Genomic DNA, 21449 nt, shown 5'->3' on the forward strand with positions numbered 1-21449 from the left:
CGCAAATTGAAACGCGTATAGCGCGTGTGGCGCGACGCAGCGCAGCGCGCGTTTTTGTAACATCACAGGTTCAAGTGGGACCGCGCAAATTGCGACGCGACGCGACTGGGACGCGACACGCGCTTGCGCCAGGTCGGCGGCGTTGTGGTTGAGGCACAGTTTCTCGCGCCGTGCGTCGCGCTTGCCTCGCTAGCATTGTGGGAAATTTGAGGAGGGGAGCGGAAAAGTAGCCCAGCCATATGCTCACATCGGAACGGCGTATATCAGCAGTGGTAGTACTGCCAATACGATAAATTATGTTTTACTGTGTGCTGAATTTTATTGCCTTTGTGTAGTGTTTCGTTTTTCGCCATTTAAGCTCTCCAGCTTTCTTCGTTAGCACGTTATACTTTTCTGTTATTTATATCTGCATAGTTTTGTTTTTTCCTCTGTCAAGAAAAATGAATACTTCAGTAACTGATGAGCAATTGGCCGCTGGAATTGCACCATATGCCTCCGTGATGTTTTCAGATCGCAAGAAGGGACAGAGGGTAGTGAATAAGGAAGCAAGGAATATTATAAAATCATGTGATTAAGAATGAAGGCAGAAAAGTAAAGCAAGGTTATATTCTCGCTGCCTAGTAAGCTATCGTATCTGTACGATCTGTTAGGAAAATTTAGAAAGGGATAATCTCCATAGGTGTGGTCTCTTTGTTCTTGTGGTAAAAAGCGTCCAAGATCTGAAGTGTAGAAGTTTCACTGTGATTACTCTGATATGTATGTAATAATGTAATACGACACACTGTACTACATGCATGTGAACAACATATTTCCACTGCAAGCTGGAAACAGTCGAAAAGCAGTCACAAATAACAATGACATCTCGTAAAATCGGGTGTACTGCCGGTGGTCCGCGTCTTCCCACCACGATATTTCGACGTCGTAACTCGGCGTCTTCATTAGGTGTTGCCTGAGACTGGTTGGCGAGCTGACCTCGACCCATATTTATGCCTGGGCGGTGTGTGGTGCTCCCTATGCCGTCCGCGCCCGCTGTGGCCATTTCTGTCGGTGGTATCAGTCTCTAGGCGCTTCCTCTTCGGTCCGCGCCCGTTGCGGCTCTCTTCTGAGGTATCGGACGTCCCAAGGCGTTCCCTATTGGGTCCGCGCCCGATAGGCGCGATCCTAGCACTATCATGGCTCTGCTCAAGCTCCTTATGCTGACCGCGACCGCGGCGAGTTTCCCTCGTGGCCGAGCCATTGTCCTGGCCTTCTGAACCCAGTATGCGCCTATGAGGTGCGCTTCCTGTGGCATCCGACTGTTGTTGGAGCTGCATATTATGATGGCCATCCTCCAAGGAGCTTGCTGCCGCCTGGTGTCGCGTATGCCTTTCTGTTCCGTTACTTATACCCTTGGAAGTCTGTAGTTGATTCCTGGAGGATGGAACTTCCTTCCGTTGTATCTGTAGTAGTTCCAAAGCAGGATTCCACGCAGTACTAAGCTGATATCCTGCTTCTCGGTTGATCAAGTTCTCCATCATCTTGATTTCAATCGATTCATTAATGACACTAGCCCAGAATCGGGGGGTCTGAGCCAGGATCCTAGTTTTGTCATACTCCATGGTGTGCTCAAGGTCAAGGCAATGTTCTGCTATTGCAGATTTAGTTACCTGTCGTAACCTGGTGTGTCTCTGGTGTTCTTTACATCTTTTTTCAACTGTTCTTGTAGTTTGGCCGATGTAAGCCATCCCGCATTCACACGGTATATGGTAGACACCAGGTTTCCTCAACCCCAAATCATCCTTGACAGTTCCAAGGAGCGTCCTGATCTTGTTAGGTGGGCAGAACACACTCTTGATATTGTGTTTCTCCAGGATTCTGCTGATCTTGGCAGATATAGGCCCCGCATATGTTAGAAAGGCTACTTTCCTGGTCTCTTCTTCCTGCTCCTCTTCTGTTGCCTCAGGTCGTCTGGTGGGATGGAGCACTTTGCGGATGTCCCTGGTGGAGTATCCATTGTCTGTGAACACTCTTTGTAGATGTTCTAATTCCGCTGTCAGGCTGTCTGTGTCAGAGAGTGTTTTGGCTCGGTGCACGAGTGTTCTCAGCACTCCATGCTTCTGTGCTGGGTGATGGCAGCTGTCGGCCTTTAGATATAAGTCAGTGTGTGTTGGTTTCCTGTACACCCTGTGGCCTAAGGTGCCGTCTGCCTTCCTCTTTACCAGGACATCGAGGAATGGGAGCTGACCATCACTCTCTAGTTCCATGGTGAACTTGATGTTGGGGTGTCTTGTGTTCAGATGGTCCAGGAACTCATCCAGTCTTCTCTTGCCGTGTGGCCAGATGACGAATGTATCATCAACGTATCTAAAGAAACACGTCGGCTGGTAGGCAGCAGTTGTAAGTGCCTCACCCTCGAATTTCTCCATAAACAGATTCGCAACTACCGGAGATAAGGGGCTGCCCATGGCCACTCCCTCAGTCTGCTCATAGAACTGGCCTCCATAAAGGAAGTACGTCGATGTCAAAATATGCTTGAAGAGATCCAGCAAGGCTCCGTCAAATTTCTCACTAATAATATCGAGTGTGTCCTGAAGTGGTACCCTGGTGAACAGAGACACCACATCAAAACTGACCATGATGTTTGTGTCTGAGATCCGTAGGTTGTTGAGACGTTCCACAAAGTCCGAGGAGTTGCGGATATGGTGGACACACTTTCCGACATATGGTGCCAACATCTTCTTAAGGTGGGAGGCTGTAGGGTAGGTGGCTGCGCCGATATTACTGACAATCGGGCGAAGTGGTACACCCTGTTTATGGATCTTAGGTAATCCATACAGTGTGGGTGGTACCGGTGCTTTAGCTTTTAATTGTTTGACCACCTTTTCAGGCCATCCTGTTTCCTTAAGAAGAGACAGGGTTTTTCTGTCCACTCTATCAGTGGGGTCATTCTCTAATAGATTATAAGCAGGGTCCTCCAAAAGTTGACAGATCTTCTGGTCATAGTCAGTCTTCAGCAGTATGACAGTCGAGTTCCCCTTGTCCGCTGGTAACACCACCAAGTCTCCATCTTCTCGCAAACTCTTGAGCGCCATCCTCTTGTCTCTTGAGATGTTTGTTTTAGGCGGCCTGGCTCTAGTTAGCGCCCTGCATGTCTCTCTCCGAATCTCTTCTGCAACACTTGATGGTAGAGTGTTGACCACTTGCTCCACAGAGCTGATGAAGCTGGAAACTGGTAGTTCTCTAGGAGTGACAGCAAAGTTAAGGCCCTTACCGAGTACTTTCAAGGTGACTTCATCAAATGTGCGACCGCTCAGATTTACCACTGTGCGTGTGTCATATGTTGGTTGCACTCTATTATTCAGGCGCTCAAATTTCGCCATTTGTCGAGCTGTAGCATTGTGTTTGATGCATGCCGCCGGCGCCCACGATGTACCATCTATCCTGTCCCAGTCTTCAGGTGCCAAGTTGCTGGCTAGATCCAGATGTAGACGTAATAGATCCCTGGAGGTGACGTCCAGTCTATGCCGCATGTCCCGGTTCCTTTCCCTCACCATGGCTATACCGGCACGATGCTTGATCCTATTAGCCGCCCTGGATGTGATATGATGTTTAATCATGGCAAAAACAGGCACCACGTCTCCTTCTCTGCATCTGAGCAGGAAGTTGAGAGAGCTCAACATCCTCTCTTTGCGCTGTCGTAGCTTGTCCAATAACTTCATTTTCATGCACGTTTCCTCCCCGTAGAGTCTTGCAATGTAATTTCTAAGACTTCCCCGGCGATTTGCTGACATCTCGTAAAATCGGGTGTACTGCCGGTGGTCCGCGTCTTCCCAACACGATATTTCGACGTCGTAACTCGGCGTCTTCATCAGGTGTTGCCTGAGACTGGTTGGTCTAGCTTCAGCCTGACAGAGACAGATTGGTCTCTGTTGTTCGGTGGAGTCTAAGCTGGCTGGCTATTCCTCCAAGCTGGCGGTGTGTGTGGGTTGTCCTTTCGTTGTGTTTATGTCCTTTCAGTCTGCTGGGACGGCGTTCCTGGCGTGCTTGCAACTTATTGGTCGCGAAGCACTTGTGGCCATCTGGTGGCGTTGAGACGCTGGCCTAATGCTCGGAGGAGCGGATTTGTTGACTGCATGGTCTTCTCGTAGAAGAGTCGTGTAGCCTGGCGAAACCTCTCTCTAACAGTTGGAATGTTCGAGACTCGGTTAAGGTCGTCCGATGGGAAGTCCCGAGGGAGGTGCAACGCCAGCCGTAGGATCCGGTTTTGGAGTCGTTGTAGTCTTCCGACGTGGCTCGCTGCGGCGTTGCCCCAAACCACAGCGGCGTAGTCGATGAGTGGACGGATTAGAGTCAGATACATCGCAACACCCAGGTCAGGTGGGAGTGCAGTTGATGGATTGAGGAAGGGGTTGAGCTGTGTCATTCTACCCCTGACCTTTTTGACTATATCATCGATGTGTTGTCTCCAAGTGAGCCCTCTATCCAGCGTCACACCCAGGTACTTTGCTGTAGTGCCCCAAGGTACGGCAGTTCCCCTAATGGTGATCTGCGGTAGAGCAGCTGGAATATGTTTCTTCGTGATGAGGAGGGCTTGCGTCTTAGCCCCATTGAAGCTGAGGCGCCACCTCCTGGCCCACTGACTAAGTGTGTCAGCTGCTGCTTGCATGCGTCGTTGGAGTAGAGCTGCATTCATGCTCCTTGCGTACATCGCCGTATCATCTGCGTAGAGGGCAAGGTGGACCCTGTCCATCCGCGGCATGTCTGCAGTATACAGGATGTAGAATATGGGGCCGAGGATGGAGCCTTGGGGAACTCCAGCCCTGACCAGACGGCGCGTCGACAAGTCCTCCGTGCGGACATGGAAGCTTCTGTCGGCGAGGTAAGATTGTAGGAGGCGGACATTCGGCAGGGGCACACTGAGGTCCAGAAGCTTGAAAAGGAGCCCCTCATGCCATACAGAATCGAACGCCCGTGAGACATCCAGGAAGATGGCCCCGAAAAACTCCCGTCATTCGATGGCATCAAGGGCCTCTTCAACTAGTTGAAGCAGTTGGTGCGTTGTTGCATGACCAGGGCGAAAACCACATTGTTCGTCCGGCAGTAGACGTTCTTCCTGAATGTGACGTTGTAAGCGTCTGAGATAAAGTCTTTCAAAGACCTTGCTGACCGCTGGTAGTAAGATGATGGGCCTGTAGCTACTTGGTAAACGAGGGTCCTTCCCAGGCTTCTGGATGGGCACTACCTCCGCATGTTTCCATGCTTGAGGATAGTTTCCAGTGCGGAGAATGTTGTTGAAAAGTCGAGCCAGGTGTTCTGTGGCTGCTGGTGGCATCTGTCGCAGCATTTCATTTGTGAGCTGGTCAGGGCCTCCTGCCTTGCGTTTGTTGAGTCGCCGAAGTTCTACGGAGACTTCATCAGCATCCACCTCTTCGATGTGATCGTCGCCCACAGGTGCATTGAGGAATACCGGAAGACGTTGTGTAACCAGTCGAATGTGATCCGGATCCATGGGGACCATGATGGGCTGGAAATTTCGTTCAAAAACATCAATGATGGCGTTGGCTTTGTCCGCTGGGCTGCTGGCGATGTTTTGACCGACTTGTAGCGGCAGTATCCTCTGTCGTCGGCGGAGGAAGAACTGCGTGGCTTTCCAAGCAGTACCATCATCAACCCGAAGAGTGGCCTGGCGGTTGGACCATTCCTGATGGCGGTGATTTGCAACGGCAACCTTTATCTCTCTTCTCATCCGGTTTAGTGCCCTCTTCGTTACTGCGTTTCGTGTCAGCTGCCATTCACGGAATAGGCGACTTTTGGTGGTTATCGCCTCCATTAGATGTGGTGGCAGTTGCCGAGATCGGTCAGGTGGTTCAGATCGCGGCCGCGGTGTGGCCCGGTGCACCGCCTGTACAGCACAGTCTTGAAGGAATCGGGCATAGCCATCAACTCCAACCTCAGCAGCATCTGGTGCATCTCGGAGGCCCTCAGCGATCAGCTCCTGGTATCGGATCCAGTTGGTGTTCCTGGTCTGGATTCCTCTCCGCGACACTAGCTGAGCATCGACATCGATGTCAAAGATAACTGGAACATGGTCCGAGGATAAGGCGTTGCGACTGCTGGCAGATATAACATAGGGCACCCCCTTGGCCACCGCAATGTCGAGCACGTCTGGAAGTCCACCATTGTTAGGAAAGTGGGTGGGATCATGAGGTCCGAGGATGATGGCGTTCCACCGCTGTGCGACTCGGAGAAGGTTTCGTCCGTAGTTGTTGGTAAGACGAGAATGCCATTCAGTATGTTTTGCATTAAAATCACCGCCGGCAAAGACCTTTCCAGGTAATGTCAGCAGCGCTTCAACGTCCTGTTGGAGTAACTGCCTGCCAGGTAGACGGTAGACAGCCACAAACGTGATGCGCCCATGTGAGGTGTCAACAGCTACAGCAGTTGCCTCCATCGCTTGTAGTGGGGGAAGCTGAATCTGATGGTGCGCCAGTGAAGTCCGTACGTAGACCGCAGTACCACCGCCATGAGTTGGTCTGTCAGTCCGATAGCACACGTAGTTCACTGCTCGGATGTGAACTCCAGGCTTGAGAAAAGTCTCAGAGACGAGGCAAATGTCAACGGCTTCATCTCGCAGCAGCTGACGAAATTCGCCATCTTGGGTGCGGATGCCCTGGGCATTCCACAAGCATACAGTGACTCCTCGTTGACTATGGGCCATGCTGGGTCTTCAGTGGTCCGGTGGTGATTGCCTGAACGGCTGCACTAACAGCGGCGATGAGTTGCCACGGGATATCTCTGAGAAGCTCCCGAAGTTCTTGCAGGAGGAGCTTTATTTCTTCCATGCTGGAATCGGCCGCCTGGGAGGGTGCAGATGCAGCGTGTGGGTGTTGAGCTGGGGTTTCCACGACGACAGCCTGGCGTCTCTGTTGGGAGCGGTCGTGTTGTCCCTGGTCTTCACTCTGTTGCTGATCAGGACGCAGTGCTGGTGGTCGCGCTGTGCCTCGTGGACGGCGGGCCTTCTTGTTGTCTGCAGCTGTTGCAACAGTGGCTGGCGCCGTCGCAGGTACAGGGGCCTGCGGAGAGGAGCCAGGGGAAACAGCAGCAGCAAAACTGACTCCAGGTCTGACTGGTGCAGGCCGCTTTATTGAGCCAGGGCGCTGGCCACGGCTCCGTGCCGCAGCCCGTTGGAAGCTGGAACAGCCGCGGTAAGAGGCAACATGTTCTCCCCCACATCCAGCGCATTTGGGCGGTCCATCTGTCCGCTGCCGTGTGCAGTCGCGACTAGCGTGCTCCCCTGCACACTTAACACAGCGTGGGGGTAGCGTGCAGAACCATGCTACATGCCCAACCATTTGGCAGTTGTAGCACTGAGGTTCTCCCTTCTTCGAGCGGAGTTTTTCTGTAGTGACTGGTGTCGGCGCTATCTTCGTGACCTGCCACAGCCCACGGTGGTGTGGGATATCACAAGTGACCACTAGGACCAGCGGCGTCTCCTTTCTGGTTCGGCGAGACGGTAGGCGGGTTATCGACCTGAGTCCAAATCCATAGCCCATATCCTCCAGTTGCTGCCGGATGTGATCCAGGCTGTAGTTTCGAGGGAGCCCTCGAAAGACGATCTTTAGCCTCTTGTCCGTTGCCGAAGGATAAGTGTAGAACGGCTTTTCCTGTTCTCCGAACGCAGCCTTAACCTTTCTGTAGTCATCAGCTGTTTTCAGTGTGACCTTGTACAGGTTGGTGCCAGCAGGCTTGATGACAACGTTGTCTTGGCCAACAAGACGAAGCAGCATTCTGTAGAGGCCGTCGTAGTCTTCAGTATGTTGGGCCACAATAGGCGGCGGCCTTGGTTCACTCTTCTGAGTAGGTAACTCCACACCCTCAGCGAGCTCATCATAACTATTTGTCGCCGGAACCGGCGGTGCAGATGAAAGTTGAGCCTTCCTGGCCGGCCGTTTGACGAGTTGAAAACCTTCCTCATCGACGACGACATCCGCCGGTTTTGCCTTCTTTCCCTTAGGAGGGGCTCGAGTAGTTCCTGTGGTGGTGGTCGCCCTCCTTTTCGTCGTCCTGGTGGAGGTGGACGCTTCATGTCGTGCCGCCGTCTCGTCGTCTGATTCGGGCAGCGGTACTTACATGGCAGCCGACTCGAAATCCAGAGTCGTGTCCATTGATGATGCCTGGGTCGTCTTAGGTGGGGGGCCGGATGGGGCCGCCGGCAAAGCAAGCTCTGCCGGACGGCGATCCGCCACACCCTTCGCTGTACGGACATCCTCTCGCTCCGACATCTCAGCGCAGACTCGTGGGGAGACTGGTTGGCGAGCTGACTTCGTCCCATATTTATGCCTGGGCGGTGTGTGGTGCTCCCTATGCCGTCCGCACCCGCTGTGGCCATTTCTGTCGGTGGTATCAGTCTCTAGGCGCTTCCTCTTCGGTCCGCGCCCGTTGCGGCTCTCTTCTGAGGTATCGGACGTCCCAAGGCGTTCCCTATTGGGTCCGCGCCCGATAGGCGCGATCCTAGCACTATCATGGCTCTGCTCAAGCTCCTTATGCTGACCGCGACCGCGGCGAGTTTCCCTCGTGGCCGAGCCATTGTCCTGGCCTTCTGAACCCAGTATGCGCCTGTGAGGTGCGCTTCCTGTGGCATCCGACTGTTGTTGGAGCTGCATATTATGATGGCCACCCTCCAAGGAGATTGCTGCCGCCTGGTGTCGCGTATGCCTTTCTGTTCCGTTACTTATACCCTTGGACGTCTGTAGTTGATTCCTGGAGGATGGAACTTCCTTCCGTTGTTCCTGTAGTAGTTCCAAAGCAGGATTCCACGCAGTACTAAGCTGATATCCTGCTTCTACTGCGTGGAATCCTGCTCAGATGCAGAGAAGGAGACGTGGTGCCTGTTTTTGCCATGATTAAACATCATATCACATCCAGGGCGGCTGATAGGATCAAGCATCGTGCCAGTATAGCCATGGTGAGGGAAAGGAACCGGGACATGCGGCATAGACTGGACGTCACCCCCAGGGATCTATTACGTCTACATCTGGATCTAGCCAGCAACTTGGCACCTGAAGACTGGGACAGGATAGATGGTACATCGTGGGCGCCGGCGGCATGCATCAAACACAATGCTACAGCTCGACAAATGGCGAAATTTGAGCGCCTGAATAATAGAGTGCAACCAACATATGACACACGCACAGTGGTAAATCTGAGCGGTCGCACATTTGATGAAGTCACCTTGAAAGTACTCGGTAAGGGGCTTAACTTTGCTGTCACTCCCAGAGAACTACCAGTTTCCAGCTTCATCAGCTCTGTGGAGCAAGTGGTCAACACTCTACCATCAAGTGTTGCAGAAGAGATTCGGAGAGAGACATGCAGGGCGCTAACTAGAGCCAGGCCGCCTAAAACAAACATCTCAAGAGACGAGAGGATGGCGCTCAAGAGTTTGCGAGAAGATGGAGACTTGGTGGTGTTACCAGCGGACAAGGGGAACTCGACTGTCATACTGCTGAAGACTGACTATGACCAGAAGATCTGTCAACTTTTGGAGGATCCTGCTTATAATCTATTAGAGAATGACCCCACTGATAGAGTGGACAGAAAAACCTGGTCTCTTCTTAAGGAAACAGGATGGCCTGAAAAGGTGGTCAAACAATTAAAAGCTAAAGCACCGGTACCACCCACACTGTATGGATTACCTAAGATCCATAAACAGGGTGTACCACTTCGCCCGATTGTCAGTAATATCGGCGCAGCCACCTACCCTACAGCCTCCCACCTTAAGAAGATGTTGGCACCATATGTCGGAAAGTGTGTCCACCACATCCGCAACTCCTCGGACTTTGTGGAACGTCTCAACAACCTACGGATCTCAGACACAAACATCATGGTCAGTTTTGATGTGGTGTCTCTGTTCACCAGGGTACCACTTCAGGACACACTCGATATTATTAGTGAGAAATTTGACGGAGCCTTGCTGGATCTCTTCAAGCATATTTTGACATCGACGTACTTCCTTTGTGGAGGCCAGTTCTATGAGCAGACTGAGGGAGTGGCCATGGGCAGCCCCTTATCTCCGGTAGTGGCGAATCTGTTTATGGAGAAATTCGAGGGTGAGGCACTTACAACTGCTGCCTACCAGCCGACGTGTTTCTTCCGATACGTTGATGATACATTCGTCATCTGGCCACACGGCAAGAGAAGACTGGATGAGTTCCTGGACCATCTGAACACAAGACACCCCAACATCAAGTTCACCATGGAACTAGAGAGTGATGGTCAGCTCCCGTTCCTCGATGTCCTGGTAAAGAGGAAGGCAGACGGCACCTTAGGCCACAGGGTGTACAGGAAACCAACACACACTGACTTATATCTACCGGCCGACAGCTGCCATCACCCAGCACAGAAGCATGGAGTGCTGAGAACACTCGTGTTCACAGACAACGGATACTCCACCAGGGACATCCGCAAAGCGCTCCGTCCCACCAGACGACCTGAGGCAACAGAAGAGGAGCAGGAAGAAGAGACCAGGAAAGTAGCCTTTCTAACATATGCGGGGCCTATATCTGCCAAGATCAGCAGAATCCTGGAGAAACACAATATCAAGAGTGTGTTCTGCCCACCTAACAAGATCAGGACGTTCCTTGGAACTGTCAAGGATGATTTGGGGTTAAGGAAACCTGGTGTCTACCATATACCGTGTGAATGCGGGATGGCTTACATCGGCCAAACTACAAGAACAGTTGAAATAAGATGTAAAGAACACCAGAGACACACCAGGTTACGACAGGTAACTAAATCTGCAATAGCAGAACATTGCCTTGACCTTGAGCACACCATGGAGTATGACAAAACTAGGATCCTGGCTCAGACCCTCCGATTCTGGGCTAGTGTCATTAATGAATCGATTGAAATCAAGATGATGGAGAACTTGATCAACCGAGAAGCAGGATATCAGCTTAGTACTGCGTGGAATCCTGCTTTGGAACTACTACAGAAACAACGGAAGGAAGTTCCATCCTCCAGGAATCAACTACAGACGTCCAAGGGTATAAGTAACGGAACAGAAAGGCATACGCGACACCAGGCGGCAGCAAGCTCCTTGGAGGATGGCCATCATAATATGCAGCTCCAACAACAGTCGGATGCCACAGGAAGCGCACCTCATAGGCGCATACTGGGTTCAGAAGGCCAGGACAATGGCTCGGCCACGAGGGAAACTCGCCGCGGTCGCGGACAGCATAAGGAGCTTGAGCAGAGCCATGATAGTGCTAGGATCGCGCCTATCGGGCGCGGACCCAATAGGGGACGCCTTGGGACGTCCGATACCTCAGAAGAGAGCCGCAACGGGCGCGGACCGAAGAGGAAGCGCCTAGAGACTGATACCACCGACAGAAATGGCCACAGCGGGCGCGGACGGCATAGGGAGCACCACACACCGCCCAGGCATAAATATGGGTCGAGGTCAGCTCGCCAACCAGTCTCAGGCAACACCTAATGAAGACGCCGAGTTACGACGTCGAAATATCGTGTTGGGAAGACGCGGACCACCGGCAGTACACCCGATTTTACGAGATGTCAGCAAATCGCCGGGAAAGTCTTAGAAATTACACAAATAACAATGTTTTAATTGGCTCGCCGTGATGAGAAAAAGCATTTCAATTGTTGCAGGGACGTTATCAGCATTAATAAACTAAGTATACAACAACAGGCTACACAAATGAAAAAAATTGTCGGTATTATTACGAAAGTAGGAATATCCTAAAAGGGTGTTATGATTAGATATATTTAATTTGGTGAAATGTGCTGCTGACAAAGGCAGATCTACTTTCATGACAATGTTTTCCGAACTCCATCTCACAAAGCACACATGGCGAACTTGTGCATTCCTCTCGCGCGCATTATCCTTCACTGCTGACAATACACTGACCATTGTGTTGTGCGACAGATCAATTGTTTATTTTTCTCAATAACAACTATTTTATTCGCGATCAAGCATTGTTAGTTTGGCAAGCCCTAGGCGAGTAAACAGTATCTGGCATGTGCCTGTCATTCCGCCTGAAGGAATGCCCGTTATTATTTTAATACTCCTCAGACCAAGAGAAGGAATAAAATCCTTTGGTAAGTACCATTCCCGTCGCTCACTGTTAAAAATACGATGGGTTACGGGGATTGCACCAAAATTCCAACAGAATCTCGAATCTGTTTTTGTGTGAGTTATTAAGCTTTTCTCATTCGAAGAAGCATCACCATTTATGAATAAAGGCCACATTTCTCTTGGTGACTGGTTTAATTGTACTTCCTTTGTCACAATGTAATTTGCCAAACTCATCTCATAGCAGCTATTCAGACAGAATTCCGAAACGTAGGGCCTCATTAAACAAGTAATTGACAGTTACAGAGCTCAAAAGCTTACGAAAAACCTCATAGTATCGGTTTGCAGTAACTCACAAGAAGAAATTTCATGTTCATTTTCATACTAGGAAGTTCTTGTTTCGCTAGCTGTGAATAACGTTTAAAAAATTACTGTCACTGGAGTGAAATACATAAAAAAGAAGTATAAGTAGTGATATATCGCCGTAAATAAGAAAGTTCCGTGTGTTTAATAACTGGCAAATCACTCTCCTCCTTGTGTGCTATCATTCGCCAAACATTCGTTTCGATGTCTTTAGCGGTTTAAGAGATACGAGAGATGTTGCGAGTATTTCATTCTCGCGGGCGTGAGATCCGAAGTGAGCGCGCTTCATGGGATCCATTTTCTCGAGATCGGAGGCAGATAGAGATCTCCTCCCAAGTCTAAACAAAAATTCAGCATTTTAGCTAAATTTCATACTCAGCACATATGGTGTAATACGCACCAAACGCAAAATCATAGGGACCCCTAATTTTCGTTGCAAACTAATTTGATTTTTGCGTAGTATCTTACTAAAATGTGTACATCACAATAAGAATGGTCGTTAGCGAGGTGATGAGCACTTCGTCACGAAGCTGACATATAACGCTACTAGTAAGGCAAAAATCATATTTTCAGACCATAGTTTCTGTAAAATCGTTTGAGAAAGATAAGAGGTTGCGCCCGCTTCGGTTCAGTCAGCGCAGAGCGTCGCCAGACGGCGCGTGAGAAAGTATGGTGTAAGCGTCGCAATATGCACTGCACCCGCGCGACCCGTACGGCACGTGCGTGTAGCGCTGTAGTGTCGTGTCACGTCACACGTGCTATACGCTTCTCAATTTGCGCCTAGCCTTAGAGTTGAGGCTTGCCGCTCTGCGCAGTTTGAAGGATTGCGCGCCCCCAATAAGAGCTTCTCACGGTGCAAACTGTCACCTTCTCTTCTCTGTTACGACCACTTGTGTGCTGCTGCGTGAAGAAGTGAACTTGACTATACAAAATGCTTAAACGTAAACGTGTTGTCCTTTCTATGAGGGACAAGTACGAGATTATTAAAAGGTTAGAAGAAGGTGAATCTGCCACCACTTTATCCAATGAGTACAAGGTGGGGAAGTCGACAATTACGGATATAAAAAACAAAAGACGAGCATAGCCAATTTTATAGCTATGCTTGATTCTACTGATGGATCAATAAGCCGTAAAACAATGAAGCTTGCCACTAACACAGATCTAGATGATGCTGTTTATAAGAGGTTTCCACAAAAGAGATCGGAAGGAGAACCTATCTCAGGTCCCCTTCTGTGTGAGAAGGCAATGCAGTTCAACGAAAAACTTGGAGGGCCTTCGAACTTTAAAGCGAGCACATACTGGTTCAAACGCTTCAAGTCAAGACACGGCATTTGTAAGCTTACAATACAGGGAGAAAAACTGTCGGCTGATTCTTCAGAAGCTGATTCTTTCAAAGTCAAACTAAGGGACGTATTAAGGGAAGAAGATTATGCTCTCGAAAACGTTTACAATGCTGACGAAACTGGACTTAACTGGAAAGCTTTACCGAGAAAAGCTCTTGTTTCACGTCATGAATTAGCAGCACCTGGTCCTAAAACAAGCAAGGACCGTATTACAGCTTTTGCCTGTCGTAAAGCTACTGGAAGTCACCGACTGCCTATGTTCGTCATTGGTAAAAGTAAAAAACTGCGTTGTTTCAAGCACGTTAATATGACAGCCTTGCCTGTTGTGTACACCTCACAAAAGAGTGCCTGGATGGATAGTACGATTTTTATGAAGTGGTTTCTGGACGTTTTCGTGCCCTCTGCTAAAGCTCATCAGCTAAAGAATGGGAAGAGGGAGAAAACACTAATTCTCCTTAACAATGCATGTGATATTTTAAACGAAAAAGACGTGTTCATAAAGGTAATATTTCTTCCACCTAACGTAACCTACTTATTACAGCCCTTGGATCAAGGCGTTATTGAGACTTTCAAACGATATTAGAAGAAAGAATTGTTGCGTAAGTTATTGTTAGAAAGAGAAGAGCATGGAGAAGAATGTCTCTTAAGAAATTATAAGATTATTGACTTGAATGACGCGTCCTACATGATCAGCGCAGCATGGATAGTGTAAAGGAAGAGAATTTAAAGAAAACCTGGAATAAAATTTTGGCCACAGAAGAAAATTCACAAGGTATGATTGAAAATGACGAACAGAATGATATGTCCGAAATTCTCGGTATGCTAAAAGAAATAGATTGCCAGGAATGTTATGAAGAAGACGTTCATAAATGGATGAATATCGATGATGCAGATCCAGGGCACCAGATCATGCAGGACAGCGAAATTGTAAACGTCGTCACTGATAAAGATGACGCCGCCAGCATCTCATTAATCAGTGCTCCAGAAAGTGAAGATGAAAGTATACCAGCATCTTCTGAGGCGTTCACTTGTTTGGATACTGCCTTGCGATGGTTTGAAGCCCAAGATGAAAGTGACCAGTTTCAGATATCTGTAATGAAAAAAGTATGTGACGTAGGTGCTCATAAGCGTGTAGGCTTGCTTAGACAGACCAAAATAAAGGATTTTTTATACGTTAATTTTGTATACTGTGTGTATTGTTCATGTAAAATGCGTATGTAATATGTATATATTTTTGTTTAATAAACTGTGCCACATACTATATATTCCTATTGAAGTTGCCTTGGTATGTTACTTTGTAATAATAAAAGAGATGCCTGTTTTTATGAATAAATTTACTGTACAGTACTTCTGTTTGGCAAATAAACATGTACAGTTCGATTATCCGAACAAACCAGCTTTCCGAACACCCATGTCCCCCAATTACTGTGGATAATCAAAGCTCTACTGTAATCTCTATATATGGTGTATCTGTCGTACAAGGAATTGTCTCCTGAAATTCTGAAGCCATCCAAATTTGCAATGTCAATAATTACATTTGCTGTGGTTTTGGAAGAGTACTACATACTTCACTGTGTGCTGTGAACCTTTTTTGAACATGCCCTCTAACTGCAACGGGAAATGAGGTAAACATCAAGAATTACATCAGCAATCGATATATTCCAGTCGTTGAAGCAGTAGTATTATTCTGCATCGAAATTAATAAGTACTCGTGAAATTAGTGATAGACCTGGCATTTCTAGGTTTCTCATGGAGCTATCAACTGATATAAATAAACCACACGGTGTACAAAATCACCGTTTTTGTGGGCTCCATTGTAATGCAAAAGCCGTCTGACACGTCATCTAGCTGACAGCTGATGGGGCAAACACGGGGCGCACAAAGCGCACATTTGAATGACAAAGGGCGGGTGGCGAGCGCGCTGTTACGTCAGCGGTGCGGCAAACAGCGGCGCTGCCGCTCCTACTTACTCTTGTATCGCAGCAGGTAGCCACCCTTCACTTGTTTCACCATCCCTGCGAAAAAAAGAAAGAGCCACACATTAGTCGGCTGTTGTATTCTCACTGAAGCACAGACAGCAATGCAGTACATATATTAATACAGAGCAACGACAGTTGAATCCTACCACTATTTCCTTGGATAGAGCTCTCTAACTGAGAACTCCCCGACAATAAATGTAGGAAACTCTCTGCCTCTGCATAAGGTTCATCTACATCTACATTTATACTCCGCAAGCCACCCAACGGTGTGTGGCGGAGGGCACTTTACGTGCCACTGTCATTACCTCCCTTTTCTGCTCCAGTCGCGTATGGTTCGCGGGAAGAACGACTGTCTGAAAGCCTCCGTGCGCGCTCGAATCTCTCTAATTTTACATTCGTGATCTCCTCGGGAGGTGTAAGTAGGGGGAAGCAATATATTCGATACCTCATCCAGAAACGCACCCTCTCGAAACCTGGCGAGCAAGCTACACCGCGATGCAGAGCGCCACTCTTGCAGAGTCTGCCACTTGAGTTTCCTAAACATCTCCGTAACGCTATCACGGTTACCAAATCACCCTGTGACGAAACGCGCCTCTCTTCTTTGGATCTTCTCTATTCCTCCGTCAACCCGATCTGGTACGGATCCCACACTGATGAGCAATACTCAGGTATAGGTCGAATGAGTGTTTTGTAAGTCTCCTCCTTTGTTGATGGACTACATTTTCTAAGGACTCTCCCAATGAATCTCAACCTGGTACCCGCCTTACCAACAATTAATTTTATATGATCATTCCATTTAAAATCGTTCAGCACACATACTCCCAGATATTTAACAGAAGTAACTGCTACCAGTGTTTGTTCCGCTATCATATATTCATACAATAAAGGATCCTTCTTTCTATGTATTCGCAATACATTACATTTGTCTATGTTAAGTGTCAGTTGCCACTCCCTACACCAACTGCCTATTCGCTGCAGATCTTCCTGCATTTCGCTACAATTTTCTAATGCTGCAACTTGTCTGTATACTACAGCATCATCCGCGAAAAGCCGCATGTAACTTTCGACACTGTCTACTAGGTCATTTATATCCATTGTGAAAAGCAATGGTCCCATAACACTCCCCTGTGGCACGCCAGATGTTACTTTAACGTCTGTAGACGTCTCTCCATTGATAACAACGTGCTATGTTCTGTTTGCTAAAAATTCTTCAATCCAGCCACACAGCTGGTCTGATAATCCGTAGCCTCTTACTTTGTTTATCAGGCGACAACGCGGAACTGTATCGAACGCCTTCCGGAAGTCAAGGAAAATAGCATCTACTTGGGAGCCTGTATCTAATATTTTCTGGGTCACATGAACAAAGAAAGCGAGTTGGGTCTCACACGATCGCTGTTTCCGGAATCCATGTTGATTCCTACAGAGTAGATTCTGTGTTTCCAAAAACGACATGATACTCGAGTAAAAAACATGTTCTAAAATTCTACAACAGATCGACGTCAGAGATATAGGTCTATAGTTTTGCGCATCTGCTCGACGACCCTTCTTGAAGACTGGGACTACCTGTGCTCTTTTCCAATCATTTGGAACCTTCCGTGCATCTAGAGACTTGCGATACACGGCTGTTCGAAGGGGGGCAAGTTCTTTCGCGTACACTGTGGTAGAATCGAATTGGTGTCCCGTCAGGTCCAGTGGACTTTCCTCTGTTGAGTGATTCCAGTTGCTTTCTATTCCTTGCACACTTATTTCGATGTCAGCCATTTTTTCGTTTGTGCGAGGATTTAGAGAAGGAACTGCAGTGCGGTCTTCCTCTGTGAAACAGCTTTGGAAAAAGGCGTTTAGTATTTCAGCTTTACGCGTGTCATCCTCTGTTTCAATGCCATCATCATCCCCGGGTGTCTGGATATGCTGTTTCGAGCCACTTACTGATTTAACGTAATACCAGATCATCCTAGGATTTTCTGTCAAGTCGGTACGTAGAATTTTACTTTCGAATTCACTGAACGCTTCACGCATAGCCCTCCTTACGCTAACTTTGACATCGTTTAGCCTCTGTTTGTCTGAGAGGTTCTGGCAGCATTTACACTTGCAGTGAACCTCTCTTTGCTTTCACAGTAGTTTCCTAACTTTGTTGTTGAACATCGGTAGGTTTCTCCCGTCCCTCACAGTTTTACTCGCCACCTACCTGTCTAAAACGCATTTTACGATTGCCTTAAATTTTTTCCATAAACAGTCACATTGTCTGTGTCGGAACAGAAATTTTCGTTTTGATCTGTTAGGTAGTCTGAAATCTGCCTTCTATTACTCTTTCTAAACAGATAAACCTTCCTCCCTTTTTTTTATATTCCTATTAACTTCCATATTCAGGGATGCTGCAACTGCCTTATGATCACTGATTCCCTGTTCTGCACTTACAGAGTCAAAAAGTTCGGGTTGAACAAGGTTTCTTCTTTTTGTCTGTAGCCAGAGAAGGCCATAATTTTTGCTTGTGGAGTTAAGAAGGGCGGCCAAATACTAGCCAATGTCATGAGACATCACGCTAACACCATGTACCATTATACAATCTCTTGATAATCGCTTCTGTTCGGTGAGCCGTACAGTTAACAAGTTTCTTCAGGTACGGCATATACATCTGAATCTAATAGTAGATGAACATATGCCGAAGAGCTGCGAAATTGCGAAGATGTTGGCTGGTACTTTTTATCTGATGTTCTAGTCGTAGAAATTTTCCATTGGAATAAGGTAGCGTGATTTGGTGGGCCGGCCTAGGTATGACGTGATGCATGAGGTTTCGTCAAAAGAGGAAGGTATGTATTCAGCGTGTGAACCTACTTACTTTTTCTATTTAACCTGACCGTATTGATATTTAATCGCGACTTTACCTGAAGATATGTTAGCGCGTCTGAATCCCATTTGGAGGACTATGGGTCTATTACCAGTATTGCCGGGTACTATTTCCGTAAGAATGAAATTTTCGCTCTGCAGCGTCGCAGATTAAAACTGTGTGCCAGACCGAGACTCGAACTCGGGACCTTTGACTTTCGCAGGCAATTGCTCTACTCGAGTTCGGATCTCTGTCTGGCACACAGTTTTAATCTGCCAGGAAATTTGATGATTTGTTTGCAGGAAGACTAAAACGGGTGCACTCAGTCTCCTGATGCTAACTGAGGAGGTATTTTGACTGAAAAGTAGCAGACCCACATCTCAAAAGTCGACAACGGCTAGTAGGGCACTGCGCTAATGCCATTCCCCTCCATTATGAGACCAGGCGGCAAATGATGACGCAGCGGCCGTTCGAAAGCGTGTGCCATTCAGAACTTGATCGCAGGGTTCAGTACCGGTAGCCTAATGGTAAAGCTAAACCAGTGCCTTTTTTCTTATTTTGTGTCATTAGTCTTCTGACTGAATTGATACGCCCTCCACGAATTCTTCTCCTATGCTAACCTCTTCATATCAGAGTAGCTACTGCAACATACGTCCTCAATTGTTTGCTGAATATATCCCAATCTCTACAGTTCTTACCCTCTGCAGCTCCTTCTAGAACCGTGGAAGTTAATCCACGACGTCCTAACAGATGTCCTATCATCCTGGCCCTTTTTCTTCTCATGTATTCCTTTTCTCGCAGACTTTGCAGAGAACCTCCTCATTCCTTATCTTATCAGTCCACATAATTTTCAACGTTCTTCTGTGCAACACATCTCAATTGCGTTTATTGTCTTCCGATCCTGTTTTCCCACAGTCCCTGTCTTGTTGGCATACGATGCTGTGGTCCAAACGTACATTCTCAGAAAGTTCTTTGTCAAATTCAGACCTATGTTCGATACTAGCAGACTTCCGTTGGCCAGGAGCGCCCTTTATGCCAGTGCTAGTGTGCTTTCTACGTCCTCCTTGCTCCGTCCATCATGGGTTCTTTTGCTCCCTAGGTAGGAGAATTGCTTAACTTCGTCTACTTTGTGATTACCAATTATGATTTTAAGTTTCTTGCTGTTCTCAAGATTTTCATCTTTCTTTGACTTACGCACAGCTGATATTGTGTATGCGTTAGACTGTTCATTTCATTTAACAGGTCACGGAATGCTTCATTACTTTCATCACAGAAATTTCATCAGTGAATCTTAAGATTGATATCCTTTCCCCTTGAATTTTAGTTCCACTCTTAAATCTTTCTTTTATTTACGACATTGCTTCTTCGGCGTATAGATTGAACAGCAGTGGTGAAAGACTACATCCCTCTGTTACACCCCTTTTTTGATCTGTGGACTTCGTTCTTCATCTTCTACTGTTAGTGTTCTTCCTTGGCACTTGTACGTATTGTACATTACCCGCCATTCCCTACAGCTTACCACAATTTTTCTCAGAACTTCGAACATCTTGTAGCATTTTACGCTGTCGAACGCATTTTCCATGTCGGCAAATCCTATGAACGTGTCTTGATTTTTCTTGAGTCTTGCTTAAATTAGCCAACGATCTTGTCTCAGTGGTAACTCCGGTTTCCGTTAGATCGCCAAATTTAAGCACTGTCTGGCTTGTCTACCACTGGGGCGGGTGACCACCAGAGTCTGCCGAGCGCTTTTGACAAGCGGGGTGTACTCAGCCCTTGTGAAGCTTATTGAGGAGCTAATAAATTGAGAGATAGCGACTCAGATCACGGAAAGTGACACCGGATGGGAGGACGGTGTGCTGCCCTCATGCCTCTCCATATACGCATCCAGTGAAGCCTTCTCTGCTGAGGTTGACACGGCTGTCGGTCGCTACCGTTGAGCTATCCGAGGCCTGCTCGGACGGAATATTCTGGTTTTTGCTTCCATTATCAACCGCAACAGCAGAACTGCATCTCCGGTTCCTTTACCTTCGCTAAACAAAGACTGATCGTCATCTAGCAGATAATTTTCTTTTCCATTCTTCTGTATATTATTCTTGTCAGCAACTTGAATGCATGAGCTTTTAAGCTGACTGTGCTATAATTCTCACACTTGCAATCTTGGAAACTGTGTGGATGATGGTATATCGCGTCTCTTACATTGTACAATATCAACTGGAAACCTAGTTCTGTTGCATTAATCAAACAAGGGCAACACACAAATTCGGCGATATATTACGAGAGCGTCCTGAAAATTAATGTCTCCGAATTTTTGTGCGAAAACTCTAAAAATGTTTTAAGTAAAACAAACGTTATTAACGTTATACATGTTCTTTCTTCATGTTTACATAATTTCGAGCCCTTCGCCGCTGGAGTGCTCCGAGCTGCAGCGTGTAACTTTGCGGTGTATAATGTTAACCTTATCGGTGCGTGAGAAACAGCATGCTGTAGTCGACATTCGAATTCGAAGAGTTAGTCTACTCACGGAACACCCTTTCCTTCAGCATGACAGTGTCAGACCGCACACAAGCTTTCAGACATCTGCAACAATCTGACACCTTGGTTGCACTGTCAGCGATCATCCATGCAGTCCTGACTTGGCCCCATCTTTCTTCATTCTTTCGAAAACTTAAAGGACATCTTTGAGGACTTTGATAGTGATGAAGTGAAGCACGCAGAGGTGAGGCGCAAAGCACCAAAATTTGTGTTACAGTTAATTCTCTTTCGTCATCTTGAATCCATATGCATTACATTGCCAAAGATAAGTAAAGCTCGAACACTTATCTTAGTACAGACGGGTACTCCTATAAATGTCATCATATTAGTCACTTCTATGT

At 47.6% G+C, this 21449-nt stretch overlaps 1 protein-coding gene across 1 annotated transcript in view; it reads right to left on the reverse strand.

Annotated features, from left to right (window-relative positions):
- LOC126268031 (uncharacterized) overlaps window positions 1–21449 on the reverse strand; it is a 460342-nt gene that overhangs the window by 131365 nt on the left and 307528 nt on the right. The window contains exon 2 of the mRNA XM_049973453.1: window positions 15744–15788. Within this exon, the coding sequence (XP_049829410.1) occupies window positions 15744–15788 (45 nt within the window). The remainder of the gene's footprint in view (window positions 1–15743; window positions 15789–21449) is intronic.

This window comes from Schistocerca gregaria, chromosome 4 (genome assembly GCF_023897955.1).
Source record: "Schistocerca gregaria isolate iqSchGreg1 chromosome 4, iqSchGreg1.2, whole genome shotgun sequence".
Classification (NCBI taxonomy): Eukaryota; Metazoa; Arthropoda; class Insecta; order Orthoptera; family Acrididae; genus Schistocerca; species Schistocerca gregaria.